This window comes from Amblyomma mixtum, chromosome 2 (genome assembly GCF_055824585.1).
Source record: "Amblyomma mixtum isolate Tamu chromosome 2, ASM5582458v1, whole genome shotgun sequence".
NCBI lineage: Eukaryota > Metazoa > Arthropoda > Arachnida > Ixodida > Ixodidae > Amblyomma > Amblyomma mixtum.
Window position 1 is genome coordinate 257,645,866 of NC_143013.1, and position 24,363 is coordinate 257,670,228.

A 24,363-nucleotide genomic window follows, 5' to 3' on the forward strand; every position below is an offset into this window, starting at 1 on the left:
AATTATTTTCATCCACAAAAAAATGTCATGCAGTCAATACTTGGTTTTGGTTTTGTGGGGTTTAACGTCCCAAAGCGACTAAGGCTATGAGAGACGCCGTAGTGAAGGGCTCCGGAAATTTCGACCACCTGGGGTTCTTTAACGTGCACTGACATCGCACAGTACACGGGCCTCTAGAATTTCTCCTCCAAAGAAATTCTAGCCGCCGTGGCCGGGATCGAACCCGCGTCTTTTGGGTCAGCAGCCGAGCACCATAGCCACTGAGCCACCGCAGTGGCATGCAGTCAATACTGTATAAGCACCTGGAACCTGGTAAGCTGAACTGTGCTCCGATTAGTTCCCTGCTATTAATGTACACTCTTGAGCTACCCAAAAAGGATGGAAGAGGTGAAAATTCACAAAACAGCGTGACGAAGAACATCCTTTCAAAATGGAGAGTTTGTCAACAACGATATTTTCTGGCATCTGCCAATAGCGCCATAGATTTTGCTCTACAGTTTCAAGTGACAACTGCCAATAGTTTCCTTATTTCCTGGAGTGTCAGTTCAGCCCTTCCATTTAGGTTAGGTGGGACGTCGGCTCAGCTTATTCGGGCACAGTCAGCTAGTAAGACACAGTGCACTAAAACCTGGTGAAGTCTGTACAGTTCTCGAATTCTCGATTCCAGCCTCAGACATTTACTGAGAGAACTCTTTAGAAATGCCGTGTGTGTCCACACAAACGGCCCCACTACAAGACAAAGACCTACTAATCATACTGCACACTTCAAGCATCTGCATCTTTGAAAAATGTAAGACAGGAATAATTCAATGTAAATTCTGTAAAGTAGAAAGGGAAAATGAAACACAAACTGCAGCTATGAACAAAGCACAATATTTTCCCTTTCTACTTTCAGCTATCGCACACAACTAGCACAGTTCACGTTTCTATGCAAAGGGGCCAATGAAGTATATACTATTCATAAACCAGCTGCTTTATGACTCTTCACAGCAGAAAAATAGGTCATTTCAGCATTCGAGTTTTCAATTTGGCCCGATTGTAGCGTGCCACTCGCATAAAAAGTGAAGGTCTGGGAAGGGAAAAGGAAACAAACCCATCTGACCGCTACAAGAAAGAAAACTTACATTATGAGCAGTTAAATGTTACTGCCCAATAATTTGCAATCTGAATAAACTCTCCATGAACAACTCCAAAATAGAAATGCAGCATACAACTTACAACAGGTCTTAATTCTTGAAACTTCTGCACTTTATAGTGCCCTCTTTTCGAAACACTCCCAACTCAAGTAGTAACACTGTTCAGCTATACTCAGCTATGGAAGAAAATTTTCATGGCTAAGAACGGTCAAATACTGCCTTGACTAGGTTTTTTGAATCAGTTCTTAGTTTTTCTAACAACCATAAAGATGACTTGAACTACTCAGTACCAGATGTGCCAAATTATAGCGTGCAGCAAAAGATTGAAATGGCACGGCTAGAAACAGACGCAGTAATAGACATAGGCACTCAAAGCACAAAGTTAATTTTAGAACTGCCAAACCACAAGGAAAAAACTGCAAGAGCTCTTTCACAATGCTGAAGCATCATCATCATATTAAGCTTTCTTTGCATTTTGCCATTAGTTCCCTGCACTTCCCCCCCTCTCTGCATCTATCTTGCTATTAGTGTCTACTCACTGCAATACCTTCATGCCTACATCTACTCTCAGCAATGAGGCTAAGATTGGTAGTTTCAATATCTGACCACTGGAGCAGGTAGAGCTAGAAGGTACCGGTGCCCACGGAAACCATATTAATGGTGAATTTTCTTGCTACCGATGGCATGCGCTGACCTGGGCAGGTCATGCATGAAAATACACAGCACAACTTTGGAATCACGACTGCAAGTTTGAACGCAACAAATAAGTTGCATTCTCACAGCTTCCTTATTCTCAACACTTCTGTGGGCACCTGTATATCAGAGGCAAACATGTAGCTAACTCAGCTTTCTGCACAAGTCAGGTACTTGAAAAATGACCGACTCTGCTCTACGCTGCCACTGCCAGCAGCATCTCTTCAGCGTCTATTCTCACAACACACCATAAGCACTCACGGAAGGCAGCGGAAGCTGGTGAGGAACAGGACACAAGCAACAGCCCAAATGCTCACCCCAGTCTAGGAAGTCCACCACGTCCCTGTGGTTGAACCTGCCCAGCTCCTCGGGCCGCCCATCAAAGCGGGGCGAGGCAGCCGCAGCAGTGGAGGAGGTGACAGCGGAGGCAGCTGCCGCTGGGGCTGGCGCGGGCTCTCCCCGTTCCCCGAGAGTTCCCCCCGAAGGCACACAGTGGAACTGACTGTCCAGACTCATTCGCACCAGCTGCTCGTTTACGTCAAAACCAAACGTTATCTCACCCAGTGCCACAGGTGGTGGGCCACCAACATCGTCCATGAGCACAACCGCGGGGCTTGACCGGCCATCGTCGCCGCCAGACTGAAAACACTCCCCGGAAGAAGAGACGTCCTCCTGTGTGCCAGCACCGGTTGCTGGACTCACGGTGGTGGCAGGTGCCATCACAGCCCCTGCTGCTTCTGCCCCTTGACTAGTCGGCCGAACTGGCGTCTGTTGCTGCTGTTGCGAAGGCACTGGGTTCTCTGCAGCCGTCGAACTCACTGCGGCACCACCACCATTAGTTCCACCGCGGGCCCGGCAAGACATCCGGGCAATGTCGGCGTACGACGTTTGCAGGACTGCCGTGGCAGCTGCAGCCACACTGGTGCTGCCACTGCTCACGGGCAGCGAGTGCACACTGTCCAGGTCCGAGTTTTCTGGCGAAGACGGCTCGGAAGGCGGCGCCGAGCCAGTGTAGTTGTGCTGGCGCCCGCCCCCCGCCACGGTGGCGGGGGGCTCGTGGCGCATGCTCCGAGGACCGACGCCACTTCGCTGATGCGGCTGCGACTGGGGCAGGCTCTCCAGGGAGTGCGCGCCAGCTCTTCGCACAGAGTCCTCGACCGATCCGTTGCCACTCACATTGGTGAAGGCACTCGGCGAGCAGCCACTTGCTCCAACACTGCCGCCACCGAGCGGCCTGTGGAAGCTTTCGCACACTGTCGTCGCTGCTTTCTTGAGCTGAGCTCTCCGCCGCTGCTTCTTTGTGACTAGCCTAAACTCGGACTCTTGAATCTGGTCGACGTCCGAGAAGGACGAAAGGTCCACACGGTAACTGCCAGCGGGCTCGGTCTCGGTGCCGTAGTCAGAGTAGAAGCTCGGCGAGAAAGAGCGCTCCTTCTCGCCGGGGCTGTTGCCATCACCACCAACTAGTGGGGCATCCTCGAAGACTGCTCGTCGATGGGAGGAGTCGAAGTTGTTGTTGACAACGTCCTCTGACAGCCCCTCTTGCACCTCCTTCTCTTCGGTTTGCCCCGGAGGTGGACTCGACAGGGAGGAGTTCTTGGTGCCACCACTAGAGTTCGACGAAGACGCAACTCCTTTGCGCACGTTCTTACCCTTGCGGTTCTCGGTATTGCCAGGGGTCAAGCCGTTACCTCCGTTGCTGTTTGAACTCTTCGGTGCACCGCCCTTGTCATCCGAGTAGATGTAAGCCAACAGGGTGTCAATAGAGTCGCTGCCACGATGTCCGGTCATATCTTCAGCCATTACTGTAGGGTCCACGTGGTTTCGAGACTTTTTTGTCTTGCGAGTTGAATAAGAGCCGTTGTTACTGTGTGGCTCCCCATCCCGATTGTGGCTTTGTGTGAAGGTGGCCACAGTTCCTGCGTCCCCTGTGCACATACAACAAGCACACTAAGCACAAAAGCACCACACAAGAGAACAGCAGGTACAGAAACAAATGCACAACCATTCCCAGAGCACTGAATGTTGCTTCTTGCATCACAGGTGGTTAATGCTAGCAATATAAGCAAAATGACGAAGCAACATGCAAACTAATATACCCAACTTGCATCTTTGCACCATGCTCGGAACTAAGCATCCAGCAAAATGCATTAGTACAACAAATGACACTATATTTAGCATCCCTTTGTGACCCAAAGATAGCAAAACACACAAACCTCCAAAGACTGACATCCTGCCGTCCTTGTCCATGCAAAGCTCCTGAAAAAGAGGCAATACAAATGTCATGTGACAATGCCTATACACTACAAATGTGTAACTATTCCTACGGCAACAACAATTGTCCCTCTTCTTACAAGGTGTTAGCTATCATACTCAATTTTCAAGACACCACTAAAGTTAGCTATCAAAGGGCGCCTCTGATTTGACAGCGAAGACTTCAACTAAAACAAGCTTTTATGCCCAGTGTTTCAAAATACAGCAGTGCCATAACATTCACACATCAAAGTGGCAGCACACGTTAATCAGAAAAATGACAATTTAGCGTAGGTAGGCCAGAAGCGAATTAGGTGCACTAGCATTTCGCTCCTCATTCTCTCATAGATCATTCTCTACCCTACATTCATAGATCCCACGGAGTGCTCATACCACTCCTAGCAGAGTTGTGCAGCAGTTAAGTGAAGCGCCACTGACCTAGGTGGCGCCACATGACAAGGTCACATGAACTAGGTGGCCCACCTGGGCAGCAGGTGGGCCACCTAGTTCATGTGACCTTGTGACATCATCACAACCTGCCCACACAGAGGGTCTGACAACAGCTAAGCAGCTCAGTGGAAGCTGTAGCGCTATACTCCGTTTCATACATAGCAGGCAACACTGCCAAAGCTAGCACGACTGTTCACGCAGGCCAAGTCCGCGCGCAAAAAGTAGTTCACCATACAACCAAAGCGAACACAATCATATTTCGTTAGACAAATCTTACATGCCGCGACTGGAACCTCCTGGACTTCCCTTTACCTCGTGCCACATTTTCGTCCTGCGACTCGTCGAGACTTCGAAAAGAAAAAGTACACGTGGTGGTATGATATGCAGTTGGCAGGGCGAATCACTCCTACCTAATCTGCAACCAAAAAGTAACTCCCACTCCGTGAAAATTGTGGCCAGAGATCCCGCACACTGAGCGCCTGAAAGCTTCGACAATTTTCAATGCTACCCTATCGTTTTATACCGCTCTTTATTTTCGTCCAAACACTGACTGGAGTTTCGAAAAGAACGAATGATACATGGCGGAGTACCGTATTTTCCGGTGTATAAGACGCGCCCTTGTATAGGACGCACCCCCCGTATATGCAGGCTGTCACTGAAAAAGTTGGTATATGAGACGCACCCGTGTATAAGATGCACCCCAGTTTACTCAGGCTAGTGAGGCTTAATTAAACACGCTTCTGCGACCATCGCGAAATGCACCGCACCTGTGAGAGTGATTGAAAAAGGCAACACTCGCGCCATACCCGCCCACGTTTTAGCAAAAAAGAAAGAAAACGAAAGAACTCTCCTTATGTCCATAACATTTTTTTTTTTTGCTTAAAACCTTTGAAGTCTTCATCTTCGGATGCGCTATCAGAAAGTTCGCCCATTTCGGGAGGCAAAGCTGCTGAAACATTTCGCACGACGTACACGGAGCAAACAAAGTTGCGAAGGGTGACTAAAAAAGAATGCCGGCTTGTCTTGAAAATGGCAAGCGCGATTGTCGCCATCTTTTGGCATTTCACATTACTTTTGCTTGGGGCCTCCAAAACAGCCATGTGTTTGTGGTCCCAGAAGTCGTCATCCCAGCCGTTTCATGATAAAGTTCACCTAAAAATGTTGCGCATGGCGGTACCGGTATTCAAACATTAACCATGTTACAATCGCGTTATTGGTAGCGATATTTTTTCGGTGAAAAAAGCTTGAACATGAGCCTAAGTAATTTCTGAACTCGCAAAAAAAAAAACCGAAAAATTCACATATAAGACGCACCCTTGTATAGGACGCACCAGCAAGATTATTGAAAAAAAGGCGCGTCTTATACACCAGAAAATACGGTAATATGGTTTCCCGGACGCACTACTTCAGCAACCTTCGCAGCGTTGCCTGCTATGTATGAAACGGAGTATAGTGTGCTAAAAGTGTAAACAGCCAAATCGAGGCCACTTTTTGGCGGGTAATCATGCATGCACACGGGCAGGACATCTATGGGACCACTACCGCCACAGATTCACCTGGACACTGCGCATGACTAACAGTCACACTGATCCACGCAAGGTGGGCCGACTGCTTATCTCCCCTTTCTCGTTTTGCAGCCCGTATGCGAGCGGGAACACTACCTCGCTGTGCTGGTGGTGGATGTGTTGCAGAGTAACTGCTCGAGAGCAATAAATACTCCTCCGTCTAGAAGACTAGTCTTTGTCCCCTCTGGCCCAAACCCGCATTGTAGCCCACTCATCACAATGCAGGTTGGGGGTTACAGCTCAGACTGCTATGCGATAGCAAAAGGTGTTTTCCCAGCATTGTGTCGCTGTGACACTCAGTGAGGAGGTGGTTTCTAGGGCAACGACTGAAGGGCCTCCAAATTATTACTCAAGTGCGGGACTGACCGAGTTCGAATCTGCGCCAGATCTAGCACAGAACTGGTAGGCTCAACTTACGCCAGTCATCAGTAGGGGGTCAAACCGTCAAAAACACATGCAAGGGTGTCTATGGGTGCGGGTCCCACTAAATTTTTCAGGGCTGGCATGCAGGTGCTCGAAAGAGACTACTGCTTCTAGCCCTTTGAGCGTTACTACAAGAATAACCTCCCTATAACATGTACATTTTGGTGCGCTTTTCTTCGCGGTGTGTCCGTGCGCATGTTAAGATACTGTTGATGCCAAGAGTGTCCCAGAGGACAAGTGTGCATTTTCATCCAACAATGCACACGCACTGTATCACTTGGCAGACTGCAAAAGTTATTTCTCCGCAAATTTCTTACACGAAGCAATGAACAATTAGATTTTTTCAAGAAATCAAGGTAGGCTGATGTGGGAGACTGTTTTGCCCTTTTTTTAGTCTCCCTGATAATTCGACATTCATTTAATTAGAAAATTTTCTCCTGTGCAGTGAAATTTAATTACTGAGGTAAGACTGTAATACCTGTTCGCTATTACAGGTGCAGCTTTTGTATTCCTCCTGTGACCTCATAGTTACCACTGATGTCATAACCGCCAATCAGTTACTGAAACCAAAACCCTATACGAGAGAAGAAATTCAATATAAATTCATCACTTAGTACAGGCAAGTCCATGCTTACCAAAGTCTTTCGCATCATTCGAAAGAGAGACAAGGAAAATTTGGGAGAACGCCACTTCACTAATATCCTCCAGAAAGAATTCTTTTCAATCTGTTTCGTAGAAGCCGAGTTATCTGTAGTCAAAATTTTAATTTCAGTGTCTTCATGCCTTTCCCTCGCACCTCACCACTTTTTGCACGCTCAAAGGTCCATGCTCCTACTGCAAGCCCACCGTGGGAATCCCCCAGAGGCGGAGTTTCCTGACTCGTTGCAGCGACACTGCAGACTCGTACAGCCATGGTAACTGCCTGACACCTGTAAGTATCTTACTAATAGCCATCTCTCCACAGAATTATGCAGCAGCAGCATGCGACGGAGGAGGGCGTGAGCAAGAAAAAGTCGCCGGAAAGGACTCCCAACTTTCATGCGCGATTGTGGGTTCTCTGCTGCGTATAGACCTTTCCAAAAAGGGCTCCCTGGGCGCTGCCATATTGTTCCCTGGACTGCAGTGGGCACCTCCCGCTAGCACGGTGGAAGCGGCGAAACGCCTCCTCTCTGGACTGCTAGAAACCGGTTCCGCCGCCGGAAACAATATGGCAGCGCCCAGGTTGGAAAGGTGTATAGAAGTGCATTATCTGGCTCAGGAGTTCATGAAGAGAGAATCTAAATTTTATGGTTTATTGGGGTTTAACGTCCCAAAGCAACTCAGGCTATGAGGGACGCCGTAGTGGAGGGCTCCGGAAATTTCGACCACCTGGGGATCTTTAGCGTGCACTGACATCGCACAGTACACGGGCCTCTAGAATTTCGCCTTCATCGAAATTAAATCTAAATATTGATAGAGTTAATGTACACTCCTCAGAAGGCGCTTAAGAACCCCTTCAAGGTACGCACTTCCCCACCAAAAGTTAAGGCAACCGCTCAGAAATCTCCCCAGAAAAATCCGCGAATTATTCAGTTGCCCCCAAGATCCTCAAGAGTTGCTTCCCAGGTTTCACTATGTATGCTGTATGAAGCAAGTGCTCTATTAGATATATCAAGTCACGACAATTAATAGGATATGATGCAAGTGTGTGCCCAATGCTACATAGTCAACTCCCTTCAATTGAGTCTTCGATTCGAGGGGATCACAAGGTGCCTGGCCCGCACATTCAGTGCAGCGCGTGCCCATTCCCATGGTAAATGCCATGGACTCCACAAACAAGCCCCACAATAGACGCCCATGTATGTGCTCGTTGATGGCTCGATAGCAGATTCACGGCTGACTCGAGTTGCGACAAACAGCTTTGTGGTAAATCTTACACTGGTTCGAACACAATCAGCCAGGCAACTGTGCAACAATTAAGGGGTCCACAACATTTGCACAAAGAACCGCCTCACTTGTACAAGGCAGCGAGTCGTTTTTAATGAACCCTAAAATGTGTGCAGCCTGTAGCTGAGGGGTGGTTGTGGTATCTGCCTACTACCACATTCACTTTTGCACAGGTGGTTGCGGTGCATGTTCTAAGCATGACAGCTGTCCAAAGGACTCATTACGTAGCGGCCAGTGCAAACTGAGTGCAAACCAGTGTCCCCTGCTGCACTGTAGTGATGCAAGTCTTCTCTTTTGCCGGGCCACGCTTCAACGATCCGCGAGCCATATTTTTTGTGTTCTGGGAGTGCTGGAGTTGAGGCACTTCACCTATCAAGCGTCGGCGTTGCCTCCCGGCTCTGAAGAACTTATAGCTTTACAAGGTTCACTGCGAAACCTGGATCTTGCATTCAGGCGTAGCATCCCAGCTCTTCGAACAGCCCAGCCTGGTTCAGGCCTCCGGCTCAAGTTATCTGGTTAAGTTTACACTTGAAGTCACGGAATTTGCAGAAATTCTTTGAATCAACAGTTCAAAATATCGAGGTTTTACTGCATCGAGGTTTATCGAGTGCAAGGAGACTGCTTGCAGGCTTACAGGTCAAACAAGCCCATCTGAAAGCTGTCACCACAGGCTTCCAGCTCCCATTCGACTGCAACGATGTGGGCAGAGGCAATTCTTAGTCTTTTACACAGCCTCACCATTATCAAAGGTACAACAAAAGGAGTGAACGTTTAAATGTCCCACCATAGCTCTACTACAAGGAATTACGTGCTGGAATAAAGGCCAGGAATAACAAATCTACTCGAATTCAGCTCTTCCCTACCCTCTTCACTACCAGGACCAGCTCACACACACTCCCGCACCTTTGCAGTGATGAAGGTGTGGTGATGGTCGAATGCAGCAGTGATGCGGCGGGTGGCAGAGTGGTCCTGTGCCGCCACCTCGTTGTCATCGTTGGCAAAGATGCTGCCGTTCTTCATGGTCACCAGCTCCAGGTCAACCTTGGGCCTGACCAGAAGGGGCATCTTGACCGAGGAGGGCTCGTCAACCCGGCAGAACGCAGCCGCTGCTGCCGCCGCGCTCGACTGGTCTTCGTCAGAGGTGGCCGCTGCTGCATGCGATGCTTCGCCACCGCCTCCCCCGCCGCCTACCGACGCTTCACTGTTGTAGTCGAGGCGTCCCACGCGGGTTTCCACGAGGCGTGATCCGGTCACCTGCCTCATTCCGCGGCCAGCTGGGTTCGGCACACCTCCCCCACGGGGCCGTGCCAGACTGGACGACGGCATGGGAGAGCTGGCCAGGTCCTAGGCCGAGAGAGACAACACAACGTCACTGCTTTGGAACAGGGGCTCTCTAATGCGCATCGGTTACCTGGTTAGAGCCATTCAGCGGCAATAACAGAGGCCAGCTCTAGGCTAAGATACAATGAAGCTGAGTGCATTACTGAATCAAGCCTGATTGGGGACGCCTAGTTCTGGATAAGAGCCCTCCTTAAGGACCGTCTGCAGCAATACACTGGCTTGGTTTGGTTTGGTTTATGGGGGTTTAACGTCCCAAAGCGACTCAAGGCTATGAGGGACGCCGTAGTGAAGGGCTCCGGAAATTTCGACCACCTGGGGTTCTTTAACGTGCCCTGACATTGCACAGTACACGGGCCTCTAGAATTTCGCCTCCATCGAAATTCAGCCGCCACAGCCGGGATCGAACCCACGTCAGCGCCTTAACCACTGAGCCAGCACGGCGGGGCAACAATACACTGGCGTAAAGCCACGAGTCAGTTATCAAAACGAGCCGCTGCAATGCATTTCTTATGGCGCTCATATGTGGACGCCTAAAGCAGTAAAGCTCCGTACGCAGTCACCAAAACTTTCTTAACTTATCCCTTGTCATTATACAGGGTGTTTCACCTAAGACTTTCTGCAATTTTTAAAAATAAGCTATTTGAATTAGATGCGCGCTTTTTCTGGCATAGCATTGTCAGTGGTGTAGTACATCATAATGCAGCTAAGACGTGCTAACTAGCAGGCTTGTTAACCAATATTTAATAGTTAACTTTTAAACTATTACCGTTGGGCTCCTTAATTATTGAGAGGCATGCAGCCCACCGTAAGTAATGTCCATATCCGTTTTTAGAATTTCGAGAACACGATTATCCTCGGCACTGTGGCCCAACAAATTTTGGCTATTTCGACGAGTTAGGTTCACTGGAGAGGTTGCTTTGCCTGCAAGCTTCTCAAACCGCATGTATTTTGGCGCTATGTAGGCGAAATTTGTTGGGTCACAGCGCCGAGGATAATCGTGTTCTCGAAATTCTAAAAACGGATATGGACATTACTTACGGTGGGCTGCATGCCTCTCAATAATTAAGGAACCCAACAGTAATAGTTTAAAAGTTAACTCTTAAATATTGGTTAACAAGCCTGCTAGTTAGCATGTCTTAGCTGCATTATGATGCACTACACCACTGACAATGCCATGCCAGAAAAAGCGCGCATCTAATTCAAATAGCTTATTTTTAAAAATTGCAGAAAGTCTTAGGTGAAACACCCTGTAAAAATATGACAGCCCCCTGCCCAACAGCCCCTTCAATCACCTTCGGGGTGCCTCTAAACACTCCTTGCTAGGGATGGCACACACCTGGAGCGAGACAGAGCCCCCCGGCCTGTGGTGGTGGCGCGGCTGGTGGTGCCCTCCGGAAGAGGCGGACGAGGAGAGCAGGGGCAGCGTGTGCCGTGAGCCATCAAACAGCTCCTCCTGGTCGCGCACCTCGCGGCGCAGGCTGCGCACCAGCGAGCTTGAGCGTGCCTGCGGCTTGCACTCCACCAGCTCCCGCAGCACGCTCTCAAAGGCGTCGTCCGAGAGCTGGGTGATGTCCTGCTCCCCTCCGCCACCCTCCTCCTCCGCCCGCCACTGCTGGGACGGCCCCTTCGCCACGCCGCCACTGCTGCTGCCGCTGCTGCTTAGCCTCTGCACAGCACACACACAAACGCCCCGCTCTTGACTCTGCACACAACAACAGCAGGTGCAGCACACGTGCCTCAAACACATCGGTTGCGGATTCCCAGTGCCAATGTCCAGTGTTGATCAAATGTTTAGGGGAATCCCCCAAGGCGGAGTAGATTTGTAATGAGGGAGCAATTACTCATTGACATTCACCCAAGCGCAGCCATACGGCTACGAAGGAAAGGGGACGGTTTGTTCACTTGACTGAAGCGTTCCTTCGCACCAGGGGTGCCCCGTCAGAGACAGTCTCTCGATGAGTAGAGATGCAGGGAAAAAGGGAAAACTTATGTACAGTTTATGTACAGCAATTTACAATAGATACAAGTTCAGGCACTAGAGACAAATTAAAGAGCAAAAAGATGCAAAACAACAAAAAGGTGGAACTAGCTAACACTAGGGGAGGCCCCTACTCGGCGTAGCCGAAGATGCATAGCATCTCACCTTAGCGCAGAACCTTTTTTCTGGCGCCGGAGCCTGGTTTTAAAGACCTCAAGGCCCGGCCCACATTTGGGAGCACCCAATCATTCTAGACTCTTCATATGATTCGCTAATCGAGAGCATGGCCAGCCCTCCAACTACCGTAGGGTAAATCACCCTCTCCACCACAAAATAAAGATAAAACAAACACAAATACACATTAGTGCCAGCACGTGCGCGAATCGGTACCGCGGAGCGGTGGACACCCGTACCTCCCGGCGCATTCGCGAGCGGCCGCATTCCAAGAAAGGAGACGCTTCGCTTTGAGCGCCCCCAACCGCGTTCCGATGACCCCGCGTACACTAACGATCCCTTACATCGCAGTTAAAAGAAAAATTCGTCCTGGTCCGGGGTTCGAACCCGGGACCACCGCTTCACCGGAGCAGTCGCTCTACTAATTGAGCTAACCAGGACGGCAAGCTTATGGTAGGGCGAGAGCGAATTGATCAATAACTCGAAGTGGGAACAGTGTTGATCAAATGCCAATGGATGGATGTCAATGGGTAATTGTTCCCTTATTACAAATCTACGCCACCTTGGGGGATTCCCCTAAACATTTGACCAACACTGTTCTTCGAGTTATTGGTCAATTCGCTCTCGCCCTACCATAAGCTTGCCGTCCCGGTTAGCTCAATTGGTAGAGCGACTGCTCCGGTGAAGCGGTGGTCCCGGGTTCGAACACCGGACCAGGATGAATTTTTTTTTAACTGCGAGGTTTCTGAGAAAGCTGTATAGCTTTCCTTCGTAGCCGTATGGCTGCGCTTGGGTGGACGTCAATGAGTAATTGCTCCCTTATTGCCAATGTCCAGTTGTCCCCTTCACGTTGACTGTAATAAACTAGTATGCCCCAGGCTGGTGCACAGTCTTCTCACAAAAGAAAAACTTAAAAAGGAGAAGCAGCACCTTGATCTCACCTAGAACACTGGTGAGAACAACCAACAATTTGTAATCGTCGCGCAAACAATCACTAAGGTTGTTGAAGAAAAGCTCATCCCAGTGAATGCTAGATGAGACTCCTAGCAGCATTTGAGAGAAAAAAAAGTGGCCTTAGTTTAGTTTTGTCTCCAGCCCCCTATTGTAGAAATTTGCCCTTGTTTGGATTTCAACGTCTTCCTGTCGTCCCTTCAAACTCTCAACGTTCTTATGGAAAAGTGTGGGTTGCCACTGTTTGGAAATGAATGGGGGTAGCATAGCCTCTGGGATACGCACCCAAAAATCCGTGCGAACACACGCATCTTCCTGTGAAATCAGTGAGGGCAACAGTGGTAGATTTCTTTTTTTTTTTACTTTTGTAGCTTATGAGCTATTTTTCGGGGAGGGTGGCCCCTTTGCAATCAGAAAGCGGTACCTTATCCATACAAACCAACTTCTATTTGTCCATTTGGTACTGTGCAATAAAAATTGACGGACGGTTACCACTTGGTAACACGAGATTCAGTGACAGCCCTTAAGAGCACTTTTTAGTTTTCTATAAACTCATTTTTCAACTGCTACCCGCCGTTCAAGGCGTACAAGCGCCACCGATGAACCGCTCCTTGGACAGCGTGTTTCGCAGCAGTTACCGCAGATGAACTGTGCTACATTCCTCTTGCTCTTGTCATACCCTCCCTCCTCCCATGGTAACCACCCTCCGCATGGTTCCCCTGTTACAACCACCCTTCAGTTATGCACTCCTGCGCTTGTCGCCATACCCTCCTCCTCCTCCTTCCAGGGCACCTACCATCTGCGTGGCTCTCGTTCCAAACACCCTCAGCTCGCACCTTACACTGTCCCCATACACCTTCCTCTTTCCATGGTAACCACCCTCCGGCTAAGATTTCCTATGTTCTTGCCACACCCTCCTCCTTCCATGGCAACCTTCCAGACTGTTCCAGTGATGAACACCTTCAACAAGGTAACCATGCGCTTTAGTTGGCATCGATCAAGCAATGTAACCAGCAACGAAAATGTGAACACAAGAAGCAGTACACAGGACAGCACTGGTAAACATCCACCTTCCAGGGTAACTACCATCCGGCTGGTTCCCGTGGCAACAACCTAACAGTTGCACCTTCTTACTCTCGCCACATCCTCCTCCTTCGAGGATAACTATTCTGTATGGTTCCCCTGGCAACCACCCACCAGCCAAGCCTTCTTACACTCTCTCCACGCCCTCCTCTCAAGGTAACCCCCTTCCGGATGGTTCCAGTGGTAACCATCCTCCGGGAACACCTTCCCACACTCCCGCCATACTCTCCCCGTCCCACAGTAACTATTATCTAGATGGTTCCGGTGATAACCAACCACTGGTTACACATTCCTTACACTAGTGTCACATGCCGTCAAGCTACCTGCTCTAGAAAGTGGCGCAGCAGCTATGTACGCCAAAGTGCTTGCTCAATGCGTTCACCTCCTTTGAAATTGAAGGCACCATTAAAATTCTTGCTGCTCCTAAAACTGGAAAGGCACCCGTTGTACTTGCAACAGGGTGTCCTTCCAATTTTTACAACAGCCACAAGTACGATGATCAGCCCTTGTCGCCATGGGCTCCAGTAGCCCTGTTTACATGAACCCGACAGGACCGGGTCGAGTCAGCGTCGGGTTACGCGACTCGCCACTGACTCGCCCCGCTTGGTGTCTACATGAACTCGGTTCAAGCGCGTAAGCATCGCAGCGGCACCTAGCGTCGAGGTTCGCAGTTATCGTGCAAGCTTCCGGCAATTCCGGTTCCGGTTCTTGGCCCGAGTTTTCCCGCGCGTTCGTGATGGCCGTGTCGACTGCTCTCTTGATCGTAATCCTTAATCTCCATCAGCTTTATTTCATGACCCTTTTGATTCCGCTGCCGTCGGCTGTCGAGCGCCTCACTGACTTTCTTTTCGTTGATCAGGCCAAGGAAGCATTCCACTTCCCGGTCGCGGTCCAAGAAGCGCGAGTAGACATTGCGCGGGGGCTGACGACGGCTGCCATTTTGGTCGACTGATCACATGACCGGAAGCTTTCCGAGAGTTACCCGACATGCTTTTAGAAAGGCGGGTCAAGCGAGTTAACCTACCCCCTGCAGGCGAGTTAACTCGACTCGCTCCGCCGCTTATTTTACTCGACCCGACAGCGTTTACATGAACCCGACAACTGGTTTTTTACTCGACAAGCAAACTCGACTCGACTCTGTCGGGTTCATGTAGACGTCCTTAGTGTTCTTTTATGCTGCTTCTACCTGTACTCCCTCATTTGGCCATGTATCGGCGAGCACAGTTATTTTATATTTCATACTGCGAGGACCTCATGCAGCATATGCACACACCTAACAGCTGTGCATTAGAACTAGTCTTTTGCTGACCCCCCCCCGGAGGGATATTATAGCAAGGGAAGAAACATTCACAACCATGGAAGCCATCATTACCTTACTCTGTTAATCAAACTCACACGTACAAAAACGAAAAAGCAGAGACCAAGTAGAGGGGGGGGGCTACTTCCCACAACATTCCCAGTCACACTTAGAAGACCACAAAAAATTTTGCGTATGCAGTAGAAGTGGAAACTCCATACCTGACCACCCACGGCATCAAACAGCATTACACTAGTTAAGACACATTAAAATTGAAAACTCCATGCACAGAGTTCAGAGAAGCTATCCATCCTAAGTCATTCATTAAAGGGGCTGCGAAACACTGCTTGGGGAGATACCGGCTATACTTCAGGTGGGTTCTTTATGTCACACAGATGCTGACTTAAAAAGAATTACAGGAATCAATGCACAGGAACGGGAGTTATTCAGTGGAGGAATTTCAAAATACAAGCAAACAAAACGCTGCCCTCAACTCGATTTTGGCGGGGCTTCCCGCTCCTATTTCGCTCTCCCAATGACGGCACCTGGCGCAACCAATCAAAACAGCCAGCCAGAGCACGTCGCGGAAGTTTGCACTCCATGGTTGCCTGCTCCCTGTAACTCGTTTTTGCCGAGACTGGCAGCGTCGTTTCCATGCCAGAGCGCCCCTGGTAGTGTATTTTTATTTTACTTGCTTTGCAGGGCTTTTATCTAAGACAAACAAATTGTTTTTGTTGATCTAATATAAAACGCAGACAGGTGCAAAATGTGTATTTATTCACACAATTTGCAGTATATTTACTGTTTGTCCGATCATCAAGCTCGCGCCAGGTGATGTCATATCCGCTGCTAAAAACCCACCACTGTGTGGCGACACCATCAGAGCCATGAAGTTGTTTTTGGGAGGACACTGAAATATTAAAAAACGGAATATATGCGGTATTACCGAAGCTAATAGCACCATTATAATTCACTGTATGCAATCAACAGGCAAAACAGTTAACTAAGATTGTGTTTCTGGGCCCCTTTAAGGATGCTGCTCCAAGCTTTCCTCACTTGCCACGGAACCGCTAATACTACCCTTAGATTTAAATGCCCCTTAGTGTGTTTAAAAACCCACAACTAAGCATGGCTAACAAGAAATAAGTAGGTAACAGCCTGGGATTTGCAGACTCCACTCAATACTCTTGCGAAGCAAAAAAAAGTATGCAAAGAAGCACAGGAATATGATACTCAAAGAATATTCATACACTTCAGTGCTGTGCACACTTTCGTGAACACACATTTGGTGACCCTAAGATAAGCATCCCCTCATATGATAAGATACAGATGGCAGCAGCTGACTCACAGGAAAGAATACTGTCATATGGTCAAGGCTACTTTTGCCATCAACGTGAGCGCAGGTATTTTCCCAGCTAACAGATATGACAGACCTCAAATTATAGCCTGAGGCAAAGTTGGATTCTGTGCAAACTTACCGTGTCACTAGCTAATCTGTAATGGGCAATTCCTGCCACACATTTCCCACAACTACACTAAATGACAAGCCGTGTATATGCACCAAGTGGCATCCCCCTTCCTCTTAACTTAAAATACAATACAAAGCAAGCAGTACACTTCGCAGCAAAAACCAAAGGAACAAAAAATTTGGGTGACACCTAAGCTGACGCAACAGCGTTAGTACCCACAGACACACTGTTTCCCCTTTCACTATCACAATCATCGCACCAAAGATCACACAAGAGATACAACTCCCAGTTTAGCCAAGCCGCATAAAAGTACCTGCATGGCATAGCGGCAGCACGTCTGACTCGCAACCCAGTCCAATTTCAGCGCAATTAATGTACTTTATATACTTAAATGTCCAGTGACAATCCAGTCTTGCTGTGTCCTTCTCATCACCAGTTTTCTTAACATTTTATTCACTTTTCAAATCTGCTGCTCCATGCGTGACGTGGCCACATTTTCTACCAATCCCGTTTTTTTGCTCACAACACCAAAGGCAGATTTTCTGCACACCGGGAGCCTTGCGCCATCACGTAAAAAGAAACAAGTGGTTACAGCAATAAAGGCAGCTAACTGACAAGCTCGCAAAAACTCAAATGCTGAGAACATGTGCACAGACATTGACATACAAGTGAATGAATGCCTGAAAACTTGACTGCAAAGTCTGCACGCGTAGCAATCGCCTCTGCTCAAAGTACAGTAAATGTACACTGAATTATTTCCCTGTTAGCTCGAAAGGAAATATTGGAGATGGAAGAAAACTGAATGCTCCAAGCATGCCGAACTACAAGCCACACCCATCACATACACCTACACTTTCTGAAACTTCCGCGAAACATAAGGAAGTTCCCTTTTAACTCAAACCTACTGTTCAGTAGTGATAACTACTGAACAAAAAGATATTAAAGCAAAGAACAAACGCGTACTTTTATGCCGCCCTTTTACGAATAGCAATTTAGGCGCACAGCACGTGCAACACAAGTCCACAAGTCCAGGCAACCACACACAACATGAATAATTGCAGTGACGTTAAGTACGGCTTGCACAGAGCTTACAGTGAATTTCATGCTTGAAGTAGCCCGGTGGGATCCCATTCTCAAAAGAGGCTAGAACGCGAGGACAGAGTGAAATAAAGAAGCAAGAATATTCACAAACTGGTACCCTCAGCTGCAAACACTTTGCTCGTCGGAAACATTCCCCCCTGCTACACTGCTCCCATAATGCCCCAACAAAGCAACTGGTGGCCAAAGTTAACCGATTTTGTCACAGTGCACGGCGGAAATGAACTTAAATGCTCGACATTCCCTCGCAAGCCTTGAGGTCCGCACTGTGTTAAACAGTTTTTGCATACGCAGAAACGCACCTTTACATTTCGCGGCTCGTTGATCCTCACCAACAACGAAAAAGACAGCATTCTCCTCGCCAAATCGGAAGAAGCTCGACGATGCACTTTCACCTTCGGCTAAGTGCGACTCCGGTGCGGCTTCCCCCACGATGCAAAGCTCCTTAACCCAATTGTCAAAAAAACGCACCAAACACGGGCGGGGGCACTACGACCAACGTCTTTCAATCGCAACGCGAAGTCCAGTAAGTGCGAGCTGCCCGCGCCGGGCAGTGTAATACACTTCTTTCGTTCGTAAAGCATCTCCCCTCACCCCACCGCTGCCGGCGCCTCGGAAAAAAAAAAAAATGAAAAACGCCTCCACTCGGGAGCCGACACCGAGCACAGCACACAATGCAAGGCTAAGAGGAAAGCACTTCGACGCTCGGGGAAAAAAAAAGGGGGGGAGGCGAGGAAACGACCAGAAAGAAAAAAAATGGAGGAGGCTGGCAGCCAAAAATGCGACCCCCGGCTTCGAAAAACCAGGCGCCGGCAGACCGACGTGGCCGTATATTGCCGAACAACCAACAAGCGGCAGCAGACAGTTGGCACGGCATGCGAATGACTCCAAAGACTTCGCTCTCGACTGTGTAGACGGGCGGTGGCGATCGGCGTATCGGTTGCTGTTGCACGGCCCCCGCCCAAAGCCTCAGTGATTTACAGCGATAAAGATAAGAGGTGCCTACTACTGAATGTAGTTCCTTTTTTTTTTTTTATCTCGCTTAACCGGGCTCAATCGCTGGATCAAGGGGTGGCGAACGGCAGACAGCTGATTCTTCACGCTAACCAGACACGAATCCATGGCTGATCTAAAGTTCCGCGTACGAACCTTACAAATGCGTGATCAAGCGGGGGGGAAAAAAACGAAAAAAAGAAAGCCTGCGGTCACGCGCAGCAAGCCTAAGCAGGTCGGCGAGGTTTCAGAATAACTGAATGGGTGACATACGCGAGAAAAAAAAAAAAAAAACTTAAAACGGGGGCAGGTTCTGACAAAAAATTCAAACCCAGAAGAGAAATACTCCTTTCCTCTCTTTTTCAAGCAGTAATGCATTATCAGGGTCAGCCTCCGCTTTTCTTTTTTCGTATTTCTCAGTTTTTTTTCTCTCGACATGGGTAACGAGCACGTGGGAGTGACCGGACCGCTACTACGGCATCGCACACCACTGCGGCGGAAGGCGAGAAAAAAAAATATGGGGCGACGCCGTGGCTCCTGGGCGTCGTTGCGTAGCCGGCAAAGATGCAGAATGAGAATATCCAAGGTTTCGGGAAAAAGATTATGGCGCTCGTCAATTAACTAGGCCTACACAAATCCAAGGGCGAAACGCGAACCAGACACGGACGATTTGTTGCACATACCCGGTCATCATCACACCACGTAAGCCGCCGGTGCTCGGGGGCAGACGACAATCGCACACACCCACGACGGCGCCTATCACACTGCCGCTAGCGATGCCTCGCTGGATGCGCGAACCGCGCGTGGCATTCTAGACCAGGCTGGTGACACCTGCCTGCCGGCACTTGCAGTGCTGCAACAGTGCTCGCGAATGCGGAAAGGCTACGCACAACACGCCGATCCGGCCCGCACCGTCCAATGTCACCTCGCTCGCTGGGAGCGCACACAGCGATAAGGAAAAGAAAAGCCTACTAGTTTATCTCGCGCAGTACGAAGCGACGGCTGACCCTTCGAGCGCGCGTACTCACCGAATGTGGGGCGAGGAACTGTACGCGGCGCAAAAACCACGCTCGTTTTCGTCTCTCGGCGTGACCAAAACTAAGCATGACGGAATACGATGCAACCATACGATGACTCGGGAGATCAGATGCGGTGGTCCCTCCACATCAACGTCGGCTCAAAACGCTCAGCCGGTATCGGAACGCGTTAACGCTCGGGCAGCACCAAACCAAGGCACTGAGGACGGCCGCTAGCGTGCGGAAGTGGCCGAAATTGCGCGGATCCAGGCGCAGTTTTGGGTTAAATTCCAGATTTAAGCCTAAAACCCATAAGCCTACCCTGCTTCTGAGCTCTACAATTTCTCAAAACACACCCACCAAATAAAGAATAACTGTGGGACTGTACCTCGTTGTTGGAGACCTTCTTTGATAGGCTACGTTCCCTGGTCCGTGAATGCTTAGAGATCACTTCACTGTTCGGAATCGGCGCAGGAGAAACGGGAAAATTTGAGAGTAAATCCGTCGATAGGATCCCGTCTATCTCCTGCTCGGAACATGCTGCCATCTTGAATACGCCGAAATAAAAGCTGCCTTATGATTGGCTGAAAGTCCCATCATTTGTAAACTGCTCTATGATTGGTTAGATAAGACAGTTTGCATTTGCCTTGCTTTCAGCATAATTCGTATTAAATGAACAAAGCTTATGCGTATTCTTGGCCCGTTTTATTTGTAACATTCATTTGTCATCGCGATACTGACACGTAATAACTTAACTTTGGTATTTTTATGTGTTAATCGGTTACTCTGGCGGGCTACAAGTCAGATAACCAATGCTTCGAAACGCGCCGTGTTTAACGCGTATTGGGCGTTGTTCGAATAAAATAATTTATACTTTTGCAAAATCATCACGGTGAATAAATAAGGCGCGAAATAAAAACAAAAATATTAATCAAACCCGCATTGCCAAGGCCATCAACGGCACGTGACTTTGGGCTACTCTGGCCAATCAAATGACGCGACGTTTCTGCCTGCAGACCAATCGCCGAAGTACAACAAAGACGGCTGAGTTTGTTCGTCGGACCAGGTTCCGTGATATTCACTGTCCACGATTGATTCGCTTCGATTCAGTTCTGTTAGTGCCTGCGGACCTGTGTGCGTGTTCAATATGTGGCTGAAGTCTATCATCTTCCTTGTGGCTCTTGCTAGCACCGCTTATGCCTCAAGCACGAAGGGCAGCGTTTCCCTGCTGACGTCTACATTCGACAAGGTATGTGCTCCTCGAGCAAATTGAGCATCGATGGCCATCCGCCGCGTTTGCTCATTGCAGTTATTAGAGGCGAGGTGCTGTTTGAGATAAGGGTGAGGGCCTGCTCGTGGCTCTAGCGCCTAATCGGAGCGTCTCAGCTCGGTCTAGTGCATTTTGCTCGACTGAAGCTTCTGCTGTTCTTTGCCATTTCAGATCGTCCCCAAGTTCAAGGTAACCCTGGTCAAGTTTGATGTCACCTACCCTTACGGAGAGAAGCACGATGAGTTTGTGAAAGTCGCCGAGGAGTCCCAGAACACTCCAGATTTCCTGGTCGCCGAAGTTGGTGTGCAAGGTAGGAAGCCCTTCGCTGTCGCCCTTTGGCGGCGTCGCTTGTGTTCAGGTCCCCCTCCCAGGAAGCAATGCAGCGCAAAGAGCTTGTTGTCTCATTGCTGTTCTCCCTTGCGTTTCCTTGCCCGCAGATTACGGTGACAAGGAAAACGCGGACCTCGCCGAACGGTTCGGTGTCAAGAAGGACGACTTCCCCGTGCTGAAGCTGTTTATCGCCGGTCAGAACGAGCCGGTGACTTTCAAGGGAGACTTCAAGGCGGACGAGATCAAGGCCTTCGTCAAGAAAAACTCTGGTAAGGCCGCACATTTGCTGCGTAGAGAACGTGCTCCTGCTTTCACTTGCAAGGCCTCGTTTGTGGGGTTACGTGGTTGCCGGCGCTTAGATAAGTCTCCCGATCAAGAACGGTGCTTCTAATTTTCGTCGCCGGCAGATACGTGCAAACGTGGTCTGCAATAGTTCAGTGGTCATGGTGATCGGCTGCCGATTATAGCACATGTCGGTGCTTATTTGGCACTTTCAGAGTGTATAGAACGCAACTTTGGCAAGGAAGTTTATATTCTGTACACGCAGGGCTCGTAGCACACACTTAAATGTTGGAAAGAACAGGAGACAGCTCTTGTCCTATGTTCTTTCTGGCAGCTTGTCTTGTTCCTCTGCCTCTGCTGCCTGCTCGCAAACACTGCCATAACTTTTTTTTTTTCGTTAATATCATATTCCATTCAATTGATCACTGGATGCGATCGTTGTTCTCTTGTGCTGTACACGCATTTGTATTTGCCTGTGCAGGCATCAAGTTGCAGCTGAAGCACTGCCTACCCCAGTTTGATGAACTGGCTGCTAAGTTTATGAAGGAAGAAGAGAAGACCAAGCAGGAAGGTATTCTGTCTGAGGCCAAGAAACTTCAGGAGTCTCTTGAGAAGGACACCGACAAGAAGTCTGCCGATGTCTACATCAAGATGATGCAGAAGGTCCTCGAGAGGGGCAAGGGCTTTGTTGACAGTGAGACGGAACGAGTGAAAAACATCCGCAACGGAAAGATCACTCCTGCCAAAAAGGAGGAACTCCAGGGCCGTCTCAACATCATTGGCTCTTTCGTCAAGGACGAGTTATGAGAAGGTAGTGCATCATACACCATGGGTATTTTCTCCGCACCATTTTACATGTCATTACTTCGCAAGTGGTGGACTTTTTTTCATCCAGTGAAAGTCATGAACATTTGAGGGTTTGGAAACTCTTGTCATTCTTCTCTCTCTCCTCAAAGGGGAGCATTCTTTTCCTTTTCAACCGGTCTCGTTTTTCTCTCAGTGGCTGCTAGTCTAGTTGTTTTTGTACACCCTGCCGGTCGAGGGAGTGCATCGTGGTTTTGTTTAATCAGAACCTCCTTTTGTTAAACCTGTGAATTCGAGTCATTTTTTTTTTTTCATAATCGCAATGGACAAATGTTTTTCAGGCAAAAACAAATAAAAGGTTTCTTGTTCAAGCCTTGTTTCCTTTCTTTATCCCTGCTTTTCAAGAGCTGTTCTTTCGCCACAGGTGCAAGCTAGCTTTATTGACATATTATAGCCGTTGACATAAAACGAGAATTTTGGAGTGATGGTACCTGCATTTCCGGTTGTAGAACACAGCTGCTACACATCCTGCTGTAGAAATGCATAGGGTTCAGACCCACAGCTTGGCACGTATGGCTTTGGCTCCTTACGTGACCCCATCAGTCATTCCCCCATTTTGACACACTGTGGCCTGCAGGTCTGATGGTTGTACTGTGGCTCTGTGCGCACAGTGCTCTGCTAATATCAGTGTTTCTGTAGGCCGTTGGCTCTGCTGAGGTGATTGACTGCTTTTAAGGGAAATGGTAAGCATCTACGAACGGCCCTCGCGGACGCAACTGTTTGCAGAAAGAACGGTGGAAAGCAGATTTTTTTAAAAGGCTTTTGTTTCGCCATGCAGTTTTATTCTCAACAGTTGACGACAGTTAACTGCTGGTATTTAAATACCTGGCATTGTCCGAGCCAGTCGTTTTGCTTTTTTCCACTTTTCCAGGCTGAACGCAAGCATTTTTTTTTCTGCCACAATTTGCAAGTGCTGCGCTTTCTGTGTGCACCACCGCAGTGGCTTAGTGGTTATGGCTCTATGCTGCTAACCCGAAAGATGCAGGTTCAATCCCGGTTGCGGCGGTCGAATTTCGATGGAGGCGAAATTCTAGAGGCTTGTGTACTGTGTGATATCGGTGCACGTTAAACAACCCCAGGTGGTCGAAATTTCCTGAGCCCTTCACTACGGTGTCCCTCATAGCCAGAGTACAAAACCATCTTTTTCCCATTTTCATGGCACTTAACAGTATCTGTGCACAGACTGCAGCTGTAGCTGTAAGCACACCTTTTGAACATTTTCAAAAATCTATGCTAATTTAAGCACACGATTACAAAATTTCCTCTTTATTAACGTTGTTTGGCACCTTTTCTGTCTCTGCAACATTGAAGATGGTTCGGTGCAGAATCTGGTTACCTGCCTTTCAAGCAAGGCATTTGTATCATTATTGCACTAATACTTCTAGAACTTAATGTGCTGCTTGCAGTCTAATTCAGTGTATATTCTAGGAACGCTCTACTAATGTTGGCACATCAAAACTTTTGCTTTCACTACCACACTGCAGTGCTCAAATAAAATTGGCTAGGTGTGCAATTATTTGATGACCAGTACTTTAAAACATTAACACATGATAGAGCATATGGGTGTAATAAACTGCACCAAAAATGGATTTCTCTTGGTAATGCAAAGTTTGCACCACTGATGCAGCATGCAACTTTGCAGAATTGTGCGAGTGGCCTAAATAATCCATTTTTAAATTATAACAGTGCAGTGAGTTCACGTCTTTCTCACGAACATGCTGTCTAGTCGTGTGCACATGTGTTTTCTCACGCAAACAGCATTTTATGCTTT

General features: G+C 48.6%; 2 protein-coding genes across 3 annotated transcripts in view; one reads left to right on the forward strand and one right to left on the reverse strand.

Annotated features, from left to right (window-relative positions):
* LOC149363657 (uncharacterized) overlaps nucleotides 1–20,401 on the reverse strand; it is a 28,834-nt gene extending 8,433 nt beyond the window's left edge. Inside the window, exons 1-5 of one of the 2 annotated variants that reach the window (XM_089573630.1) lie at nucleotides 20,235–20,401; nucleotides 11,124–11,453; nucleotides 9,350–9,790; nucleotides 4,046–4,088; nucleotides 2,147–3,757 (exon numbers count right to left, since the gene is read on the reverse strand). In XM_089573630.1, coding sequence (XP_089429756.1) covers nucleotides 2,147–3,757; nucleotides 4,046–4,088; nucleotides 9,350–9,790; nucleotides 11,124–11,453; nucleotides 20,235–20,393 — 2,584 coding nt within the window. In that variant the 5' untranslated portion in view covers nucleotides 20,394–20,401. The remainder of the gene's footprint in view (nucleotides 1–2,146; nucleotides 3,758–4,045; nucleotides 4,089–9,349; nucleotides 9,791–11,123; nucleotides 11,454–20,234) is intronic. The other variant, XM_089573631.1, reaches the window with a different exon arrangement.
* A 461-nt stretch (nucleotides 20,402–20,862) lies between these two features.
* wbl (endoplasmic reticulum protein 29-like protein wbl) lies at nucleotides 20,863–22,903 on the forward strand. The gene is made up of 4 exons (XM_089569959.1): nucleotides 20,863–21,095; nucleotides 21,288–21,426; nucleotides 21,554–21,715; nucleotides 22,210–22,903. The coding sequence occupies exons 1-4, from the start codon at nucleotides 20,994–20,996 to the stop codon at nucleotides 22,533–22,535; spliced, it is 729 nt and encodes a 242-aa protein (XP_089426085.1). The 5' UTR covers nucleotides 20,863–20,993; the 3' UTR covers nucleotides 22,536–22,903.
* The last annotated feature ends 1,460 nt before the right edge of the window (nucleotides 22,904–24,363 follow it).

Coding starts and splice junctions, on each gene's coding strand:
- wbl (XM_089569959.1), top strand. CDS start 20,994: ATGTGGCTGAAGTCTATCATCTTCCTTGTGGCTCTTGCTAGCACCGCT. Junction 21,096..21,287: donor TGACGTCTACATTCGACAAG/GTATGTGCTCCT, acceptor TTGCCATTTCAG/ATCGTCCCCAAGTTCAAGGT. Junction 21,716..22,209: donor CTTCGTCAAGAAAAACTCTG/GTAAGGCCGCAC, acceptor TTGCCTGTGCAG/GCATCAAGTTGCAGCTGAAG.